The sequence below is a fragment of the Chiroxiphia lanceolata genome, chromosome 12, assembly GCF_009829145.1.
Source record: "Chiroxiphia lanceolata isolate bChiLan1 chromosome 12, bChiLan1.pri, whole genome shotgun sequence".
NCBI lineage: Eukaryota > Metazoa > Chordata > Aves > Passeriformes > Pipridae > Chiroxiphia > Chiroxiphia lanceolata.
Window position 1 is genome coordinate 453152 of NC_045648.1, and position 16676 is coordinate 469827.

The following is a 16676-nucleotide window of genomic DNA, read 5'->3' on the forward strand; positions in this document are numbered from 1 at the left end:
CCCGCCCGGGGGGACGGGGGACTGAGGGGGCAGCTGTGCCCAGGGGGCTGTGGGCAGGATGCCACTGAGCTGGGCACTGCTGGTGGGCACAGCAGAACACTTCTGTCCCCCAGCCCTGTGTTGGGGACCCTCATGTCGAGCAGGGGGCTGTGTTCAGCTGTCCCCCCATCCCCACCCCAGTCCCATGCCACTGCTGCTTCCTGTCCCAGCCTGGTTCCAAGCCCATCTGTGAGGGATTCACCCAGAATAGCAAACTGGCCAGGAGGGGGTTTGTTCAGTCTCCTGTCTGTGTGCTGTGGGAGCCCTGGCCCAGCCCACCTGTCCTGGAGAGGGGTCAGGAGCCGGCACGGTGCTGGTGCCTCTCCAGGGAAGGAGGGTGCTGGGCTGGCAGCGAGCTGTGGGATCACGTGGGAGCTGTGAGCATGGAATGGGAGAAACACCATCCTTTGCAGCCCCTGATGAGACCAGGACTCTGTAGGAGCTTGTGCCACGTGTGTCCTTCTCTCTTGGGATGTGGTGGGTGACAGAGGTTCGGCCATGGGTGTTTGGGGTTTCTTTTGTCTTGTACAATTTCACTGAGCTTTGTGTTGACCTGCCTGTTTGCCCCTTGTGGGGAACCCGTGTGCTCCCCAGACCGGTCCTTTCTGAGCAGCAGCATTCCCAGCTGCAGGGACTGCCTCCTGGTTTCTTCCCTTTGGGGTTCTCTGATCCAAAGGGGCCAGAGCAGCACGTGGGCAGCTGGGAAGGAGGACCCCTTGCCAAAGTGCAGCCCCCGATGCTGGGGTCCCGTCCTGGGGCCGGGGGTGGCTGTGGATCCGCGGGGCTGAGACGCTCACGGCCGTGTCTGCTGCAGCTACAGGAACCTGGCAACGGAGCACGAGGCGCTGATGCAGAAGTACCTCCATCTCCTGCAGATCGTGGAGACAGAGAAGACCGTTGCCAAGCAACTCCGGCAGCAGATCGAGGACGGGGAGATCGAGATCGAGCGCCTCAAGGCTGAGGTGAGGCACCCGAGGTGGCCCCGCGGATGCGCCGACGCTCCCGGGGTGGCCCGTGGGCGGGCGGGCGACGTCCCTGTGCGGGCAGGCACCGGGGGTGTCGTGGCTGGTGTGGTTCTGCTTGTTTGGTGACTCTTCACTGCAAAGAGGAGCAAGGGCATTGTCTCCCTTGGGGGTTTTCCTGGCAGCGGTGGTGCAGCAGGTGGTTGTGGCTGTGCTGTGCCAACACCGTGTGAATGGGGGGCTCGGGGGGCTCCCTGGAGCCAGGACAGCTGCTGTGGAAAGGAAGGATTCACTCCAGCAAGGAGCACTGAGGAGTGGGCTGGGGAGCTGCTCCTTGACTCCTGTGAGAGGGGAAAACAGCCACTATGTCATAGAATCACAGTGTCCTGTCCCTGGGCTCACATTGGTTTCACCTTGCTTGGTTTGGGCGTTTTCACTCTTCCCCATGCTTTGAAGCAGGGATCAAATCATCAGCTTCTACTTTAATGTGCAAATTTTGCTCACTCAATTAAAAAAAACCCCAACAAACAAACCAAAATAAAACTGTGGCTCTGGCAAACCCCTTCCCTGGGCCCTTCTATCCCACGGGAACGGCTTTGGTGCCCACAAACCCTTCAGTGCAGGGGGTGTACAGGGGGTCCTGGGGACTCAGGGTTCCTTGGGAGAGCACACAGAGAGGAAAAAGGTCTAAAATCTCCTCTAAAATCTGATCCCATATAATGAAATGGGGTGAAATGGATGGAGCTGTGTAGGAGCTGGATCAGTGACCGTGAGCCCATGGCCACCACCTCCAGCATGTTCCTGCTTTTTCCAAGCAGTCCAGACAGCAAAACCCACCTTTGTTCCCCCTTTCTCTCCAAAATGGGACATTTTCTCCCCAGGAAAGTCATCTTTCCAAGTTGTTTTCTTACTTCTTTTCTATAAAATCAAAATTCAGATCACATTTTCCCAATTTCCCACGTTCTGGATGGCACATGTGCTGCTTTCTTGCCTCTCCCTGTCACTTTCCAAGCGGTTTTGGCCGTGGGGGCCGGGACACGCGATGAGCAGAGGAGGGAGAGAAAGTACAGGGAGAAACAGTGAAACCCAAGCCGAGAGCTGGTGGCTCCGATCCCACGAGTGCGGGGAGCACGGCCGGGGGGGCTGCTCTGCCTGCACGGCTCGGGGTGCAAATGCTTGAGACTTTTCTGCCATTTTCTCTCCACATTGTGTTTATTGACTCGCTGCGAAGGCTCTTTCAGGAAACAGGGATGGGGTTTGGGTTGGGCAGCGGGCAGGACTTCCAGGTCCCAGTCCCAGTGGTGTGTTTGGGATGCTGGGGGTGCTGAGGAGCCAGTGGTGCCCTGAGAGCTCTACCAGGTTTCTTCATCTGCTTCATCCACTTCAATCAAGTCCCCATCCCTGGAGGGATTCAAAAACTGTGTGGATGTGGCACTGGGGGACGTGGGTTAGTGGTGGCCTTGGCAGTGCTGGGGAAGGGTTGGACTCGATGATCTCAGAGGGCTTTTCCATCCTAAAGGATTCTGTGATTCCGTGATTCTGCGAGTTTGGGATTCCCATTAAGGCAGGACCAGCACGATGGGTCCCTGTGTCTGTCCCTGAGGCAGAGGCTCGTGCTGTCCCCCAGCACGGTGGCAGCCCGGGCTGTGCTGTGCCCGTGGGCCGTGCTGTGCCCGTGGGCCGTGCCGGGCGGGCGCTCACCCCTGTGCCCACAGATCGCCTCCCTGCTCAAGGACCACGAGCGCATCCAGGCCAGCCAGAGCAGCGTGCCCAGCGACGATGACAGTGACATCAAGAAGATCAAGAAGGTGGGTGGTGGTGAGGGCTGCGCTCGGAGGGTCCCAACAGGCACAGCAAACGTGCTCCATGGGGGGCTGGCAGAGGAGTCTGAGCGGGTGCCTCTGCCAACAGGGCTTTTTAGGAGGAAAATGTGTTCTGCCCAGCTGAGAGCCCATCTGTTGGTGGGGCACTCCTGGTGTTCTCTGGATGCACGAGGCGTTTCTTCTCGTGCTGGCTCCTGCACCACCTCTGACATCTCCCCCTCCTGTGGTTGTGGTCACAGCTTTTATTTTGGCAGGCAAAGCCACCACCCCGGCAGCATTCCCACAGGGAGCGATAGACTGGCCAGGCACCTGCTGTCCCACGCAGGGGATGAGGGGTCAAACCCTGTGTGTGGGGCAGAGGCAGTTGCTGCACATGGGGCCTGGAGTACCGGGCATGGAGCGGGACGTGCTGTGGGTGCCCAGTTACACGAGGAAGGGTCAGAAAGTTTTCTGGGTGCATCTCTGCATGTTTGGGTGCCCAGACACGTGCTGGCTCTGGGGGGTTTGGTGCCCTGGTTCACCGGGCAACTGGGGGTTCTGGGTAGGGCTGAGCTCCCGGCAGGACAGTGCTTGGCATCGTGGCTGTGTCTGAGAGGTCAGGAATTAAATGGGATCTTTGCTTCTTGTAGGAGTCCTGCATCCATTCCTGGAGAGGGGAAAAGGGAAAAGGGGACATTGTCTGCAATAAGAAAGTGCATTTTTAATCGTGGAATCACGGAGTGGTTTGAGTGGGAAGGGACCTTAAAGATCATCTCCTTCCAAACCCCTGCCATGGGCAGGGGCACCTTCCACTAGCCCAGGTTGCTCCAAGCTGGCCTTGGACACTTCCAGGGATGGGGCAGCCACAGCTTTTCTGGGCAACCTGTGCCAGGGATTTAAACAAGTTATTGCTGGATTCCCAGCCTGGAGGGTTCAGAGCAGCACCAGGAGGAGGCACAAGAACACGGACTTTGGCGTGGAGCCAGGGAACCTCCTGACTGCCCTGTGCCGAGTGGGGATCCCTGCCTGGCCCCCCAGCCCTGTCCATAACTCTCAGCCACTGCTCCCCTCAGGTGCAGAGCTTCCTGCGGGGCTGGCTGTGCCGGAGGAAGTGGAAAACCATCATCCAGGACTACATCAGGTCCCCACACGCCGACAGCATGCGCAAGAGGAACCAGGTGGTGTTCAGCATGCTGGAGGCCGAGGCCGAGTACGTCCAGCAGCTCCACATCCTCGTCAACAACTTCCTGCGGCCCCTGCGGATGGCTGCCAGCTCCAAGAAGCCGCCCATCACGCACGACGACGTCAGCAGCATTTTCCTCAACAGGTGAGCTCCATCCTGGGCTCCAGGAACTCTGCAGCATCTCAGGAGCTCCAGGCACCCGCTGCCCTCCCTGGGCACTGGGGCACTCGTGCCGGGTGGTCCCGGGAGCCTGCAGGGACCCTCTGCACCCTGTTGTGCAGCCCCCCACAGCCAGCCTGAGGGCTGCCCTGCTCCTCCTGGGCTGGGGCTTTTGTCTAAATCCTCGTTATTTGCCGCTTGTTCATCCGTCTGTTCTTGTTTTGGCTCAGTCCTGTCTCGGTTCCTCTTTCAGCGAAACAATCATGTTTTTGCACCAAATTTTTTACCAAGGCCTGAAGGCACGGATCTCCAGCTGGCCCACGCTGGTGCTGGGTGAGTGCCACTGCCTCCTCCTCCTCTTCCTCCTCCTGCAATGCAACAGGCATTTGCCAATCAGCAGGAAAACACATTGCACAGCATGTTGTTGCTTGGTCATGTTGGTCACAGAGTAAAAAACCCCAGAGCACCCCAATTCCTGCATTCCTGGTTCTGCCAGGTGGTGGGATGAAGGGCTGGATGCGTCACAGGGAGGCTGGTGCTGGAGAGCATCTCTGTGTCCCATTAGACCCTCTTTAAACCCAAACTGGGCCGAACTGGGTGCGATGCAAGGAGCAAGAGACCTGGGGGGTGCTCTGGGTGGGATCTGGGGGGCTGAGGGGCTGTGTTGAGGCCTGGAGCATCCCACCCACCTCCCCCTGCTCTGCTCTCAGCTGACCTATTCGACATCCTGCTGCCCATGCTGAACATCTACCAGGAGTTCGTGCGGAACCACCAGTACAGCCTGCAGATCCTGGCCCACTGCAAGCAGAACCGTGACTTCGACAAGCTGCTCAAGCACTACGAGGCCAAGCCTGACTGCGAGGAGAGGACCCTGGAGACTTTCCTCACCTACCCCATGTTCCAGGTGACTGCTGGCGCTGGGTTCCCCCCCAGGGGTGCCCAGGGGAATAGGATGAACAGTGCAAACTCCATCCCCACAGCTGGTATTGCATGGTGGGGAGGCAAAGCCTGGATGAAAATGCCCTGGGGATGGACCCTGGTGGTCCCACATTTCTCCTGGGCTATCACTGGTGCTGTGGAAGGATGCTGTGTGAAGCTGCTCCCGGGTTGTCCCACACCTCTGGGACAGGGACAGGGGAGAGCAGGGTCCTGGACACAGCCCCATGCCATTCCCTTCTTCATTCAGCTTTGGCACAAGGAGCTTTGAAGCTTTAACCTCCTAGCTCGGAGTGTCCCTGGCCATGGTGTCCTCTGTGGCACTGGGAGCAGTCCAGGGCAGGCCCCCCTGACCCGTCACTCTGCCCCCTGTGCCGCAGATCCCCCGGTACATCCTGACCCTGCACGAGCTGCTGGCTCACACCCCCCACGAGCACGTGGAGAGGAACAGCCTGGATTACGCCAAGTCCAAGCTGGAAGAGCTGTCCAGGTGAGAGCTGCCGCTGCCGTGCCCTGCCCTCCTGCCCTGTCTGGGTGGATACTCCCATAATTCCCTAGGTGTGTCTTTCAGTTTGGTCATACCTGGTGCAGTCCCACCACATGACACTTACTTGAGTCCAAAGGGATCCACTGGAAAACTTGTGCAGATCCTATCCCAGCTCCAATTTTCTCCTCTTTCAGGATAATGCACGATGAAGTGAGCGAGACTGAAAATATTCGGAAAAACTTGGCGATAGAGAGGATGATCATCGAGGGGTGCGAGATCCTGCTGGACACCAGCCAGACCTTCGTCAGACAAGGTCTGTGTCAGCACCAGTGTCCCTCCCCTCTGCAGGAACAGGAGTCCCACGTCCCCATCCCTGTCCCTCTGTGTGCTCCGGTGGGCTATGAAATTTAAAAACATAGCTCAGTTCTGAGTTTTCTCTGCCCTGAAGTGCCTCACAGTCAGGCAGTTTTGGCACTCTCAGGCAGTTCTGGTGCTGCATTTTTCTGTATCAGGGCTTAGAAGGTGCATTTTGGCTGTTACTGATTCCCCTGCCAGGGAAGCTGCTCAGTCCTGGCGGAGTGCCCTGTGGTGTGGGTGCAGGGGTGGGCTGGGGGCCGTGCTGGTGCCCACCCCCATACTGGGCCGCATAACCGGGGGCCAGTCCCAGCCCGTGCTCGGGGGTGTCCCTCCCGGGGGTGTCCCTCCCGGGGGTGTCCCTCCCGGGGGTGTCCCTCCCAGCCGTGCCCGCAGCGCTGACGGGAGCGGCCCCTCCGCAGGGTCCCTCATCCAGGTGCCCATGTCGGAGAAGGGGAAGATCACGCGGGGCCGGCTGGGCTCCCTGTCCCTGCGCAAGGAGGGCGAGCGCCAGTGCTTCCTCTTCTCCAAGCACCTCATCATCTGCACCCGCGGCTCCGGGGGAAAGCTGCACCTCACCAAGGTGAGGGGGCTGCGGGAACCCCGGGAAGGGGCTGCTCCCTGGGCATGGGGAGGGGGCAGAGGGGGCCCGGCTGATGTCTGAGCTCGTCGGGCTCTTGGTGACACTGGGGTCCAGGGACTGCCTTGCCCTCCCCTGGGGCAGCCCCGGGGGTGCCAGGCTGGGAGTTGGGGGCACCCAGACTTATTTCACATGGTCCTTGTCAGAGCTGAGTCACAGGAGAGATGAGAAACTACAGGATCCTGATAAAAGAATTTACCCTGATCTGCAGCAGAAACCTTGACAATCTATTCTGGGAGAAACTGGAGTTACAACCTGGGCTGTCCATATTGCTCCCGGCTCCTCTGGCTGCTCCCAGGGCTCCTGTGTTTATTTGGGGAAGTTTGACAGTTAATTGAGCAAGAATCTTACAGAAATTGCTCATTACTGGCATTAAATTATCAGTTTGAAGAATTACAGTCCGTGGCAAAGAGCTGATAATTACAACAACAGACTTTGGGAAAATTAAATTTAAAGCTTCTATTAAATAATTTATAAACAAATTAGTTGATCAGTTCGAGGGAAAAACAGCTTTTTCCCCAGTGAAAGCAGGCACTGTGCTGGGCATGGGCTGTGTGTGCCCCTCTCCACCCCGGGCTGTGTGTGCCCTCCCAGGGGCATCTACCTGTCCCCATCCCTGGGGTGGGGAATGAGGATGGGGGAACCCCCACCCTCCTGAACCTCGACTCCTGCCCCTAGGTGGGGGGCTGTGATGGGGTTCTGGGTCTGGGGGTTCCCCCAGTGCTGCAGGGGGTCCCCCTGCTGACCCCCCTCCCGCCCCCAGAACGGTGTGATCTCGCTCATCGACTGCACGCTGGTGGAGGAGCCCGAGAGCACCGACGAGGATGGTAAGTCACCCCGGAGGTCACCCCGGAGGTCACCCTGGAGGTCACCCTGGGGACGTGCCCAGGGCCCTGCTCACCCCACTGGTGGGTGTGGGGAGGGGGTTTGGGCTTGTGCATCTCCCAGTGGGAGCTGAGCAGACAGATATCCCCACAGGCGAGGTCACAACTGCCCCAGGACCCCCTTTGCTGAGGTCACTGGCACAGCTGGTGCCACAGCACAGCAGTGTCTCTTGTCACACCCTGTCAGTGATTTTGGGTTTGGCAGTGTGGTCACCCCATGGGGGGGCTGGGGAGGTGACAGGGGTGCTCCCCCAGCTGGAGACAGGTGCCAGGGGTTGTGACTGGGGATGGTGGCAGCGTGGGCAGCACTGCTGGTGTCCCATTAGGGGTCTGGGGTCCTCCTGCATGTTCCCACCATCTGTCCACGTGGCATAAACCCAGCTGTGGCAGAACTGGAGCAAATTCAGATGCCAGTAGACTCAGTGAAGACATGACTGAGGTTTAATTAGGTTAATTATTTACTGTGAACCAAACAGACACACACTAACACAGATCCAACTGTCCTGGAGTAGCCAACAACCTGCAAAAACCCAAATAAACTCTCCTTAAAACCTGACTAAAGCCCACGTGGGAGGAGAGGGGGTGGGAAAGCCTTCACCAATCACTGTATGTGAATTTTTCTGTTCCAAAGCCAAAACATCAGGACAAGACATCGACCACCTTGACTTCAAAATCGTGGTGGAGCCAAAAGATTCCTCATCTTTCACAGTTATCCTTGTGGCCTCATCCAGGCAGGAGAAGGCTGCATGGACCAGTGACATCAGCCAGGTAGGAGCCAGCAGGGAGGGTTGTTGGGGTGTGGAGTCCTCAGGATGAGGAGCTGCCATGGGATCCCTGCTTGGCTGATCCCTGCTGAGCTGATCCCTGAGCCCTGCTTGGCTGATCTCTGCTGGGCTGCAGTGTCACTTTGGGCACACAGATTAATGCCTGAGGTTTGCTGGGTGGCCATGGTCCCACTGCCTGCCCTGGGGCTGGATTTGTACCCCGGGAGCTTTCCTGACACTGTTGGGGTGTTGGGACCTGCCATGAGCTGGGGTCTTGCTCAGGTGAAGCACTGAGTCCTGGGCACCCGCCCAGGGAGAGCAGAGGGGCTCCTGAGGGCTGACTGGGCACCCAGAGCCTGGCCATTACCATTGTGGTGTCTAGTGGCTGAAGGAGGAAGAAGAGGTGGGAGGAGGAAGGTGACACAGCCACAGCAGGGTCTGTCCCATCAGAGCTCTCCTGCAAATCTCAATCTGAGCTGTGGGTTCCTCCTCTGACTCCAACACATGGTACAATTTCCACCTGCTTTATGCAAATGACCCTGAAGATATTTTTTCCAGGTGGGAGGGAGAGCAGAGTTCCTGGTTCAGTAGGGATTGGCCCCTGCCACCTCTGCTGTGCCATGTCCTTGCCTGCGTCCCCTTGCTGAGCATCAGCCCACAAGGAGAGCTGTGGGCAGGGGCTGGGCTGGCCCCTCACAGGGAGGTGGTGGCTCCCAGCCCAGTCCTGCCTGCACAGGGGTCCCTGCAGGGACCTGCCTCTCGCTGGGTCTGCCCCTGAGAGCGTCCGGTCCTGCAGGCTGTGGGGAGCTTCATTCCAGCTTCATTCCTGGGAGCAGGACCTGGCAGCCCTGGCAATGGCTTTGTGACTGCTGGCACACCTGGAGCCAGGCTGGGTCCATCTGGGAGGGCTCAAGGACAGCTCTGGGTGACGCTCCCCCAGAACAGGGAGGCAGGACCGTGGCCACGCAGCCCTGTCCTCAGGAAGAAGCTCCTGCCCTTCCCAGCAGTGCAGCCCCAGCCCCACTCTCCTGTCGGACATGGGAGATGCAGTGAGCAGGGATATGTCTGGTCTGGATAAGGCCAACCTCCAGCTTTTCTCACACCACCCACCTGTGTCTGTTCCAGTGCGTGGACAACATTCGCTGCAATGGCCTGATGATGAACGCCTTCGAGGAGAACTCCAAGGTCACCGTCCCCCAGATGATCAAGTGAGTGCACACAGGGCCAGGACACAGCTCCAGTGGCAGCTGGAGTGGTCAGGAGCCCCAGGACCCCTGCACCCTCCCCGTGGGCTCCACGGGCTGTCTCCAGTGTGGTGATCAGGAGCATTAAATAGCTGTTGAGGGGTTTGTGTGGGATGTGCTCGGGGAGGTGAGAATGTCAAAGGGGAGAGCTTAGAGAAAAATAATAGTAGTAAAGAAAGGTGAAAGTACCAGAAAAGAGGGGTATGGGGGCTGCTGTCCCTGTGGGTGCTGGGGTGCAGGGGCTGCCCTGGTCTGTGATGGGATGTGTTGGCACGAGGTGGGCTGGTCCCTGCCGGTGGGATGGGGCAGTGTGGGGTGTCTTCCTGCCATGTCAGCCACCCTCGCTGCTGCCAGGCCTGGGAAGGGGCTTGGCTCGTGTGTGCCTTGGAACAGTCCATCCACATCCCTCTGCCTGCTGAGCACTCTGCAGCATTTCCCCCTTTCTGGTGTGTGGGTTTCCAGATTGTCCCCGGGAGCATTCCTGCCTGTGTTTTCCATGGGGACACCCTGTATGAACAAGGCTCCTTCCTGTGCCCATTTCTGTGGTCTCTTGGTTTCATTCCAGGCTGGAACCACAGATATCTTGTTTCTCTGCAGGTCTGATGCCAGCTTGTATTGTGATGATGTTGACATTAGGTTCAGTAAAACGATGAATTCCTGCAAGGTCCTGCAGATCCGCTATGCCAGCGTGGAGCGGCTGCTGGAGAGGCTGACGGACCTGCGCTTCCTGAGCATCGACTTCCTCAACACGTTCCTGCATTCCTACCGCGTCTTCACCACCGCCCTCGTCGTCCTTGACAAGCTCATCACCATCTACAAGAAGCCCATCAGTGCCATCCCGGCTCGGTGAGGGGCATCGCCGCAGTGCTGCCCTGGCACCCGGCCCGTGCCCGCAGGGGTGTGGGGTCTGTGCAGGGGCTGCCCCCGCTCCGCGTCCCCTCTCTGTCCCCGGTCAGTCTCTGCACCCCAGCCCTGCCTGGCCCTGGTGCTGCCCCAGGATCTGTCCTGTCCCTGAAGGAGCAGTGGGGTCTGGGGGGATTGTGGCATTGCTCCATCCCCTGTCTGCATTCTCTGTGCCCCAGACCTGCCCAGCCCTGGTGCCACCCTGGGGCTGTGTCACCTGCTCCCCGTGAGCTGTGATACCCCACACTGGGGAAGGCGATGAACCCAAGCTCTGCGGGTGTCCCCCGTCCCAGGAGGGCCGTGTGGGGTGGCGAGGGGCTCATGCCAGCTCTGCTGTACCTGGGGGGATGCCCCCGGGCCCCAGTGCCACAGCGGGGGATCCCCACGGGCTCCTGGGCAGGGCAGGTGCCAGCTCAGCCTCTCCCTGTCTCTCCTCCGAGGTCCCTGGAGCTCCTGTTTGCAAACAGCCAGAACAACAAGCTGCTGTACGGGGAGCCCCCCAAGTCCCCTAGAGCCAACCGCAAGTTCTCGTCGCCCCCCCCACTGTCCATCACCAAGACCTCGTCCCCCAGCCGCCGCAGGAAGCTGTCCCTCAACATCCCCATCATCACGGGGGGGAAGGCGCTGGACCTGGCGGCGCTGAGCTGCTCCTCCAACGGCTACGCCAGCATGTACTCCTCCATGGCCCCCTTCAGCAAGACCACCCTGGACATCAACAAACTCTACGTGTCCAGTAGCTATCCCAATAAAATCCCGGATGAAGGAGAAGTGGCCTCGGAAAAGCAAGAGGAGTCACTGCCGGGCAAGCAAAGTGAGTCCCTGTGGGTTTAAGGATGGGGGGGCTCCTGCCCAGGGTGGCCAGTTGGGGTGCATGCACGGAGAGCTCCTGCCTCCTGAAAACTCACTAATTTGTAATAACAAAACAAAAAAACCACCCAAAACCCCCTAACCTCAAAGAAAAAACCCATCCCAAAAAATCCCAGGGTAACCGCGGGACTCTGTACCTTTCTCATATGTGTTGGCTGCATCCCCAGCTGGAATGGGTCAGACTTCAGGAAAACCTGGAAGAGCTAAAATGTGGCTGCATTTGTGTCCAGCGGGTGGTAAAGGGGTTCCCTGTTCCTCCCAGGCTCAGAGGTGTCTGTCAGGGAAGAGTCAGACACAGATCCCAATCACAGTGATGAAGCTGAAGCTGAAACTTCCCCAACAAAATCTCCGACAACTCCCAAGTCCATCAAGTGCAAAAATTCATCAGGTAACAGGGGAGCCAAGGCCTGTTCCGCCCCGGGGGGTGCCCGTGCGTTGGGGGGCTGGTGCGTGGGGGGAGCCTGTCTGGGCAGCAGCAGTGCCCACAGTGGTGTTGGATTTCTCCTCCCCCAGATTTCTCGCTGTTTTCCTACAACAACGGTGTGGTCATGACGTCCTGCCGGGACCTGGACAGCACCCGCAGCGCCCTGTCTGCCACCTCCGCCTTCGCCATCGCCACGGCGGGGGCCAACGAGGGGACCCCCACCAAGGAGAAGTACCGCAGGATGTCCCTGGCCAGTGCAGGTACCTGCCCCCCGAGGCAGCAGGAACACATTTTTGGGATACTCATTTCCACGGCTCTCAGTTGGGTCTCCCGCCAGGAGCTCCCTGGCCAGGAGCAGCCCCGTCGGGGGAGCCCAGAGCCCCCCCAGCCCAGTGCCCGCCCGCTCCGGGCCGTGTCTCGGGTGCCTGGGCACGGAGCTGCCAAGGGACGTGCAGGGTACGGGCACCTCAACCATCACACCCGTGGGCAGGTGGCCCCAGCTGTCCTGCTGCTCCCTGACACGGAGCAGCTCGGGAAGGGAGGATGCTCCTCCTGGCAGCCCTCCAGCAGCCCTGAGCCATTCCTGCACTGTGCTAAGGGGCTGCTGGCAGTTTCAGGCTTCCCCACGGACCAGCGGAACGGGGACAAGGAGTTTGTGATCCGGAGAGCGGCCACCAACCGTGTCCTCAACGTGCTGCGGCACTGGGTCTCCAAACACTCGCAGGTGGGTGGCAGGGCCTCTCTCTCTCCCTCCTCACCTCCCTCTCTCCCTCCTCACCTCCCTCTCTCCCTCCTTCCCACAAGTGGAAATTCGGCTGCGGGCCGGGTGGCTCAGCCAGGCTCCAGCTGGGAAGGCAACTGGCACTTCTGTTTTCATGAAGCAAAGGAGTGGCTGTGGGCAGGAGCGGGGAGCTGGGAGCCTCAGTGGGGGGCCAGGCATGGGGTCCTAGTTTGCACAGTTGGGGTGCAGAGGAGGGGAGCCGGATCTGCCATTGCCCCCAGCTGAGCCGGGGAGAAGGGGAGTCTCTGGGTTTGGTGCCTGTTGGGGGGCTAAGGCTGGGGTCAGGGTTCAGGCACTGGGTGCCTTCCCTGCTGTCACTGTCCCTCCCTGCACTGGTGACTGGGGGCACTGGGAGTGGTGCTGTACTGGTTCTCACTGGGAAGCCCCATGACTCTCCCAGGCTGGGTGATGCTGATGCAATGGTACCGAGCGAGCCCAGTGCCTTCCTGGCCAGTTCCCATTTACTGGGATTTTGCCAGGAAGAGGCAGCCCCTGCCCACAGGCAGTGTCACTCCCAGCACATTAACACTGTGGCTGTGCTGGCCTTGGCAGGACTTCGAGACCAACGAGGAGCTGAAGTTCCGGGTGATTGGCTTCCTGGAGGAGGTCATCCATGACCCTGAGCTCCTGACCCAAGAGAGGAAAGCAGCTGCCAACATCATAAGGTGAAGGGCTGTGGGTGGCAGGTGGCTCTTCCTGGACCCTGTGCCAGGTTCTTGCTATTCCTGCTCTCACCTGGGATCACAGCAGGCACGAGGGCGCCAGGAGGGGCTGTGTCAGGGGCTTGGGAGGTGCCAGGGAGGAGGAGGAGGAGGAGGAGGATGGGTGGTGCTGGCTGCATCCAGCCTTTGGGGAGGTGTGACCGCCTGTCATGCGTGGCTGAGGTGTGATGTTGAACCCCGTGAGCACATGGCCCTTCCTGCTGTCGGGTACTGGGATGGCACCATGGCTCCCATGGCCAGGGACCCTGAGCTCCTGCCATGAGCAGGGCACCCAGTGCTAGAGCCAGGGCACCGTGTCCTGCTGCAGGGCTGACACACACACCATGATCCTTGTGGGTCCCTTCCAGCTCAGAATGTTCTGTGACTCTGTGACAGAAGGGGCCATGTGGCCTCGGTTAAGGAGTGTTTTCCTTTTTAAAATGGGACTCAGAAGGTTCTTACAAAGCACACGCCGAGTGTTTCGTCCCTGCAAACCCCCAGAGCTGTGCTGCACCATTGGAGCTGTGGGGTCTGGTGCTTTCCCAGCCAGAGTAATACTGTCTGTTCCTGCCATAGGACCTTGACACAGGAGGATCCAGGAGACAACCAGATAACCCTGGAGGAGGTTGTGCATATGGTAAATACCCTCCCTTTCCTTCCTTCCTCCCTCCCTGTGCTTATGGTGGTGGAAAGGGAACAGATAAAAGATCCAGGACACCCAAGGAGAGATGGAGAGGAGATCCAAGGAGAGTCCCCAAGCCCAGTGTCTGGGGCTGCAGCTGCAAAGTAGGGAAAGATTTTCTGGGGAGGGGCCAGCTGTGAGCACAGCTGGATCTGTTACAGGCAGAGGTATCACTAACCAGCTCGCTGGCATGTTAGTCCTCCTGCAGTCAGCAGGATGGCTGGAGAGGACACAGAGACACCTGCCCACTGCCAGCAGTGCCTGCCCAAGGGACACAGGAAAGCCCCAGGGTTCCCACTGTGTCCTCTGCATCCCCAAACCTGCTCCAGATCCAAGGGACAGGCACTGGCTCAGCTGGCATCAGCGTTGCTCCCCTAGGAGCAGAGCCCTGGGAATGTGCCATGAATTGAAAACCTTCTTGGTGGCTGCAGAGCACTCGCTGCCTTCCTGCATTGCAAAGAAAATGAAGTCTGTTCCCAGAAAAACCCAAGAGCCACTTGAAACCTGCCTGGTGCAGCTGAAACACCCAAGATTCTGACCCTTGGCTCTGCCAATGGCTCTGGGGGGGATTAGTCCCTCCTGGGGTTTGCTTGAGCTGTTGCCTGTAACTGCAGGTGCTGGAAACTTCCTTTGAAGAGAAGACAAACAAACCTGGAGGGTTTTGCTCTGCCCCTCAGGCTGAGCAGCAGTGACTTGCTGTCAAAGGCACAGTGGGAACACGGGGGCACCCTGGGTTTTGGGGTGCACACTGGGGTGAGGGGGCTGCAGGTTCCCTGGCCCCTCCTCGTGAGCCTGGGGTGTGCATCATGCTGACCCTTGGCTGGTGCCCCCCGAGGTGCCCAGAGCCCCCCTGCACTGCACAGGGTGCTGCTGAATGCCACCAGTGCCACCTGCCCACCTGGGCTCTGTTGGGGTGTGCCCCCAGCCTTCCCCCCCAGCCTTCCCCCCCAGCCTTTCCCCCAGCCTTTCCCCCAGCCTTTCCCCCAGCCTTTCCCCCAGCCTTTCCCCCAGCCTTCCCCCCAGCCTTATCCCCCAGCCTGCCCCCCAGCTTGCCCCCCTGCAGCCTCTCCAGGGGCCCGTGAGCCGCAGAGGGGCTCAGCTGGTGTTTGCTCCCCGGAGCTTTCGCAACCCCCTTCCCACAGCCGAGAGGGATTGTGCAATGGGCTGTTGAGGAGGGGTGAGTGTTGATCTTGGGGGCTTCTTCTGTGTTGTCAGGGCTGTTTGGGGTTTATTTGGCCAGGAGGTTGGTGGGGTTGGTTTGTTCCAGCTCTTTAGTGGCTGATCCTTTTCCAGAAGCTGGAGGGAGATGGAAATGTTATGGGGAATGTTGCTGGCCTTGTTCCAGCTGTTTGTGGAGTGATTGTGGAGTTTGTTGGGTGCTGGACCGAGCCATGTATCCAGGACCAGCTCACTTTAGAGCTGGTGGAGGACAGTCAGTGACTCCGTGCAGGTCTGGGCCGCAGGCTCTCGCTGTCACCCTGAGTGGCTCCATGTGGGGGGTCTTGCCCGTGAGCCTCATTGTTCCTCTGTCCCGCAGGCTGAGGGGGTCAAAGCAGAACCATTTGAGAACCACTCGGCCCTGGAAATTGCGGAACAGCTGACACTGCTGGATCACCTGATCTTCAAGAAGATCCCTTACGAGTGAGTGATCCCCGTGGGTCAGGAAGAGCTGCTCTGGTCACCCGGGGGCCCACAGCCAGTCTGGCTGGGCTAACCCCAGAGGGTGCAAAGCCTTCCCAGGTTTTGCCAGTTGAGTCCTGATCCTGTGGCTTCTCTGCCAGTGTCCCCAAGGTGACCGGCTCAGGGAGACCCTCCCATGTCCATCAAACTTTCAGCTGTATCCATGTGGTCCCTCCCAGCAGCGTGGGGGGCAAAGGTCCTAGGATCTCCATCCTGTGAGGGTGCAGTGGAGCTTGCAGGGCTTGGGCATCCCGTAAAAATGGGAAATAGAATTTGATCTAAATGCTGTCGTTTGCAGAGAGTTCTTCGGGCAAGGCTGGATGAAGCTGGAGAAGAATGAGAGGACTCCGTACATCATGAAGAACACCAAACACTTCAATGATGTAAGGGCAGCTGCAGCGGGATGGAGGGATGGCCAGCGGGGAGGCAGCATAGCCCACCTGCCCCAGGGCCTGGGGTGTGCAAGGTTTACCTGCCCCCACAGATGTTACCTTTCTCAGGGCTCCACTGCAGATGGCACATCTCCTGGTGCAGTTGCTCCTTCTGGGACTGCTGCCGTGCAGGGAAATCTTTTTAAAAGTGCTGGGAGGCTGGAGGGCACAGAGCTGTGTCCAGAATCATCCTAATGCTCGGGCTGGGCCCCGTGTCTCCCCAAGGTCAGTAACCTGATCGCGTCGGAGATCATCCGGAACGAGGAGATCAACGCGCGGGTCAGCGCCATCGAGAAGTGGGTGGCGGTGGCCGACATCTGCCGCTGCCTGCACAACTACAACGCCGTGCTGGAGGTCACCTCCTCCCTCAACCGCAGTGCCATCTTCCGCCTCAAGAAAACCTGGCTCAAGGTCTCCAAGCAGGTGGGCACGGGGTGACCCCTCCTGGGGAGGTGGGGGGTTCGGTGGGGTGGGTGGGATGGTGTTGGGGCGGCACAAGTCATGGGCATCAAAAAAGAGTTAGAAAATGAAGGAAGGTTTTTTAGGTCTTTTCCAGGAGGGAGGTGCAAGCAGCTCAGACCCTGCCTTGCTATTGGGTTTATTCATGGAGTCACAGAATTGTTTGGGTTGGAAAAGCCTTCTGAAGTCATCAAGTCCAACCATTCCCTCAGCACTGCCAAGGCCACCACTAACCCATGTCCCCAGGTGCCACATCCATGTGTCTGTTAAATCCCCCCAGGGATGGTGACTCCA

At 59.2% G+C, this 16676-nt stretch overlaps 1 protein-coding gene across 3 annotated transcripts in view; it reads left to right on the forward strand.

Annotated features, from left to right (window-relative positions):
• RASGRF1 (Ras protein specific guanine nucleotide releasing factor 1) overlaps window positions 1-16676 on the forward strand; it is a 30348-nt gene that overhangs the window by 9409 nt on the left and 4263 nt on the right. Inside the window, exons 3-23 of one of the 3 annotated variants that reach the window (XM_032700546.1) lie at window positions 854-1001; window positions 2717-2809; window positions 3877-4130; window positions 4399-4478; window positions 4856-5049; window positions 5462-5571; window positions 5763-5881; window positions 6345-6505; window positions 7326-7389; window positions 8078-8214; window positions 9336-9418; window positions 10091-10300; window positions 10798-11168; window positions 11487-11612; window positions 11738-11908; window positions 12260-12372; window positions 12982-13094; window positions 13707-13767; window positions 15350-15453; window positions 15791-15875; window positions 16149-16346. In XM_032700546.1, the coding sequence (XP_032556437.1) occupies window positions 854-1001; window positions 2717-2809; window positions 3877-4130; window positions 4399-4478; window positions 4856-5049; window positions 5462-5571; window positions 5763-5881; window positions 6345-6505; window positions 7326-7389; window positions 8078-8214; window positions 9336-9418; window positions 10091-10300; window positions 10798-11168; window positions 11487-11612; window positions 11738-11908; window positions 12260-12372; window positions 12982-13094; window positions 13707-13767; window positions 15350-15453; window positions 15791-15875; window positions 16149-16346 (2995 nt within the window). Of the gene's footprint in view, window positions 1-853; window positions 1002-2716; window positions 2810-3876; window positions 4131-4398; window positions 4479-4855; window positions 5050-5461; window positions 5572-5762; window positions 5882-6344; window positions 6506-7325; window positions 7390-8077; window positions 8215-9335; window positions 9419-10051; window positions 10301-10797; window positions 11169-11486; window positions 11613-11737; window positions 11909-12259; window positions 12373-12981; window positions 13095-13706; window positions 13768-15349; window positions 15454-15790; window positions 15876-16148; window positions 16347-16676 lie in introns of all 3 variants that reach the window. The other 2 variants (XM_032700544.1, XM_032700545.1) reach the window with 2 other exon arrangements.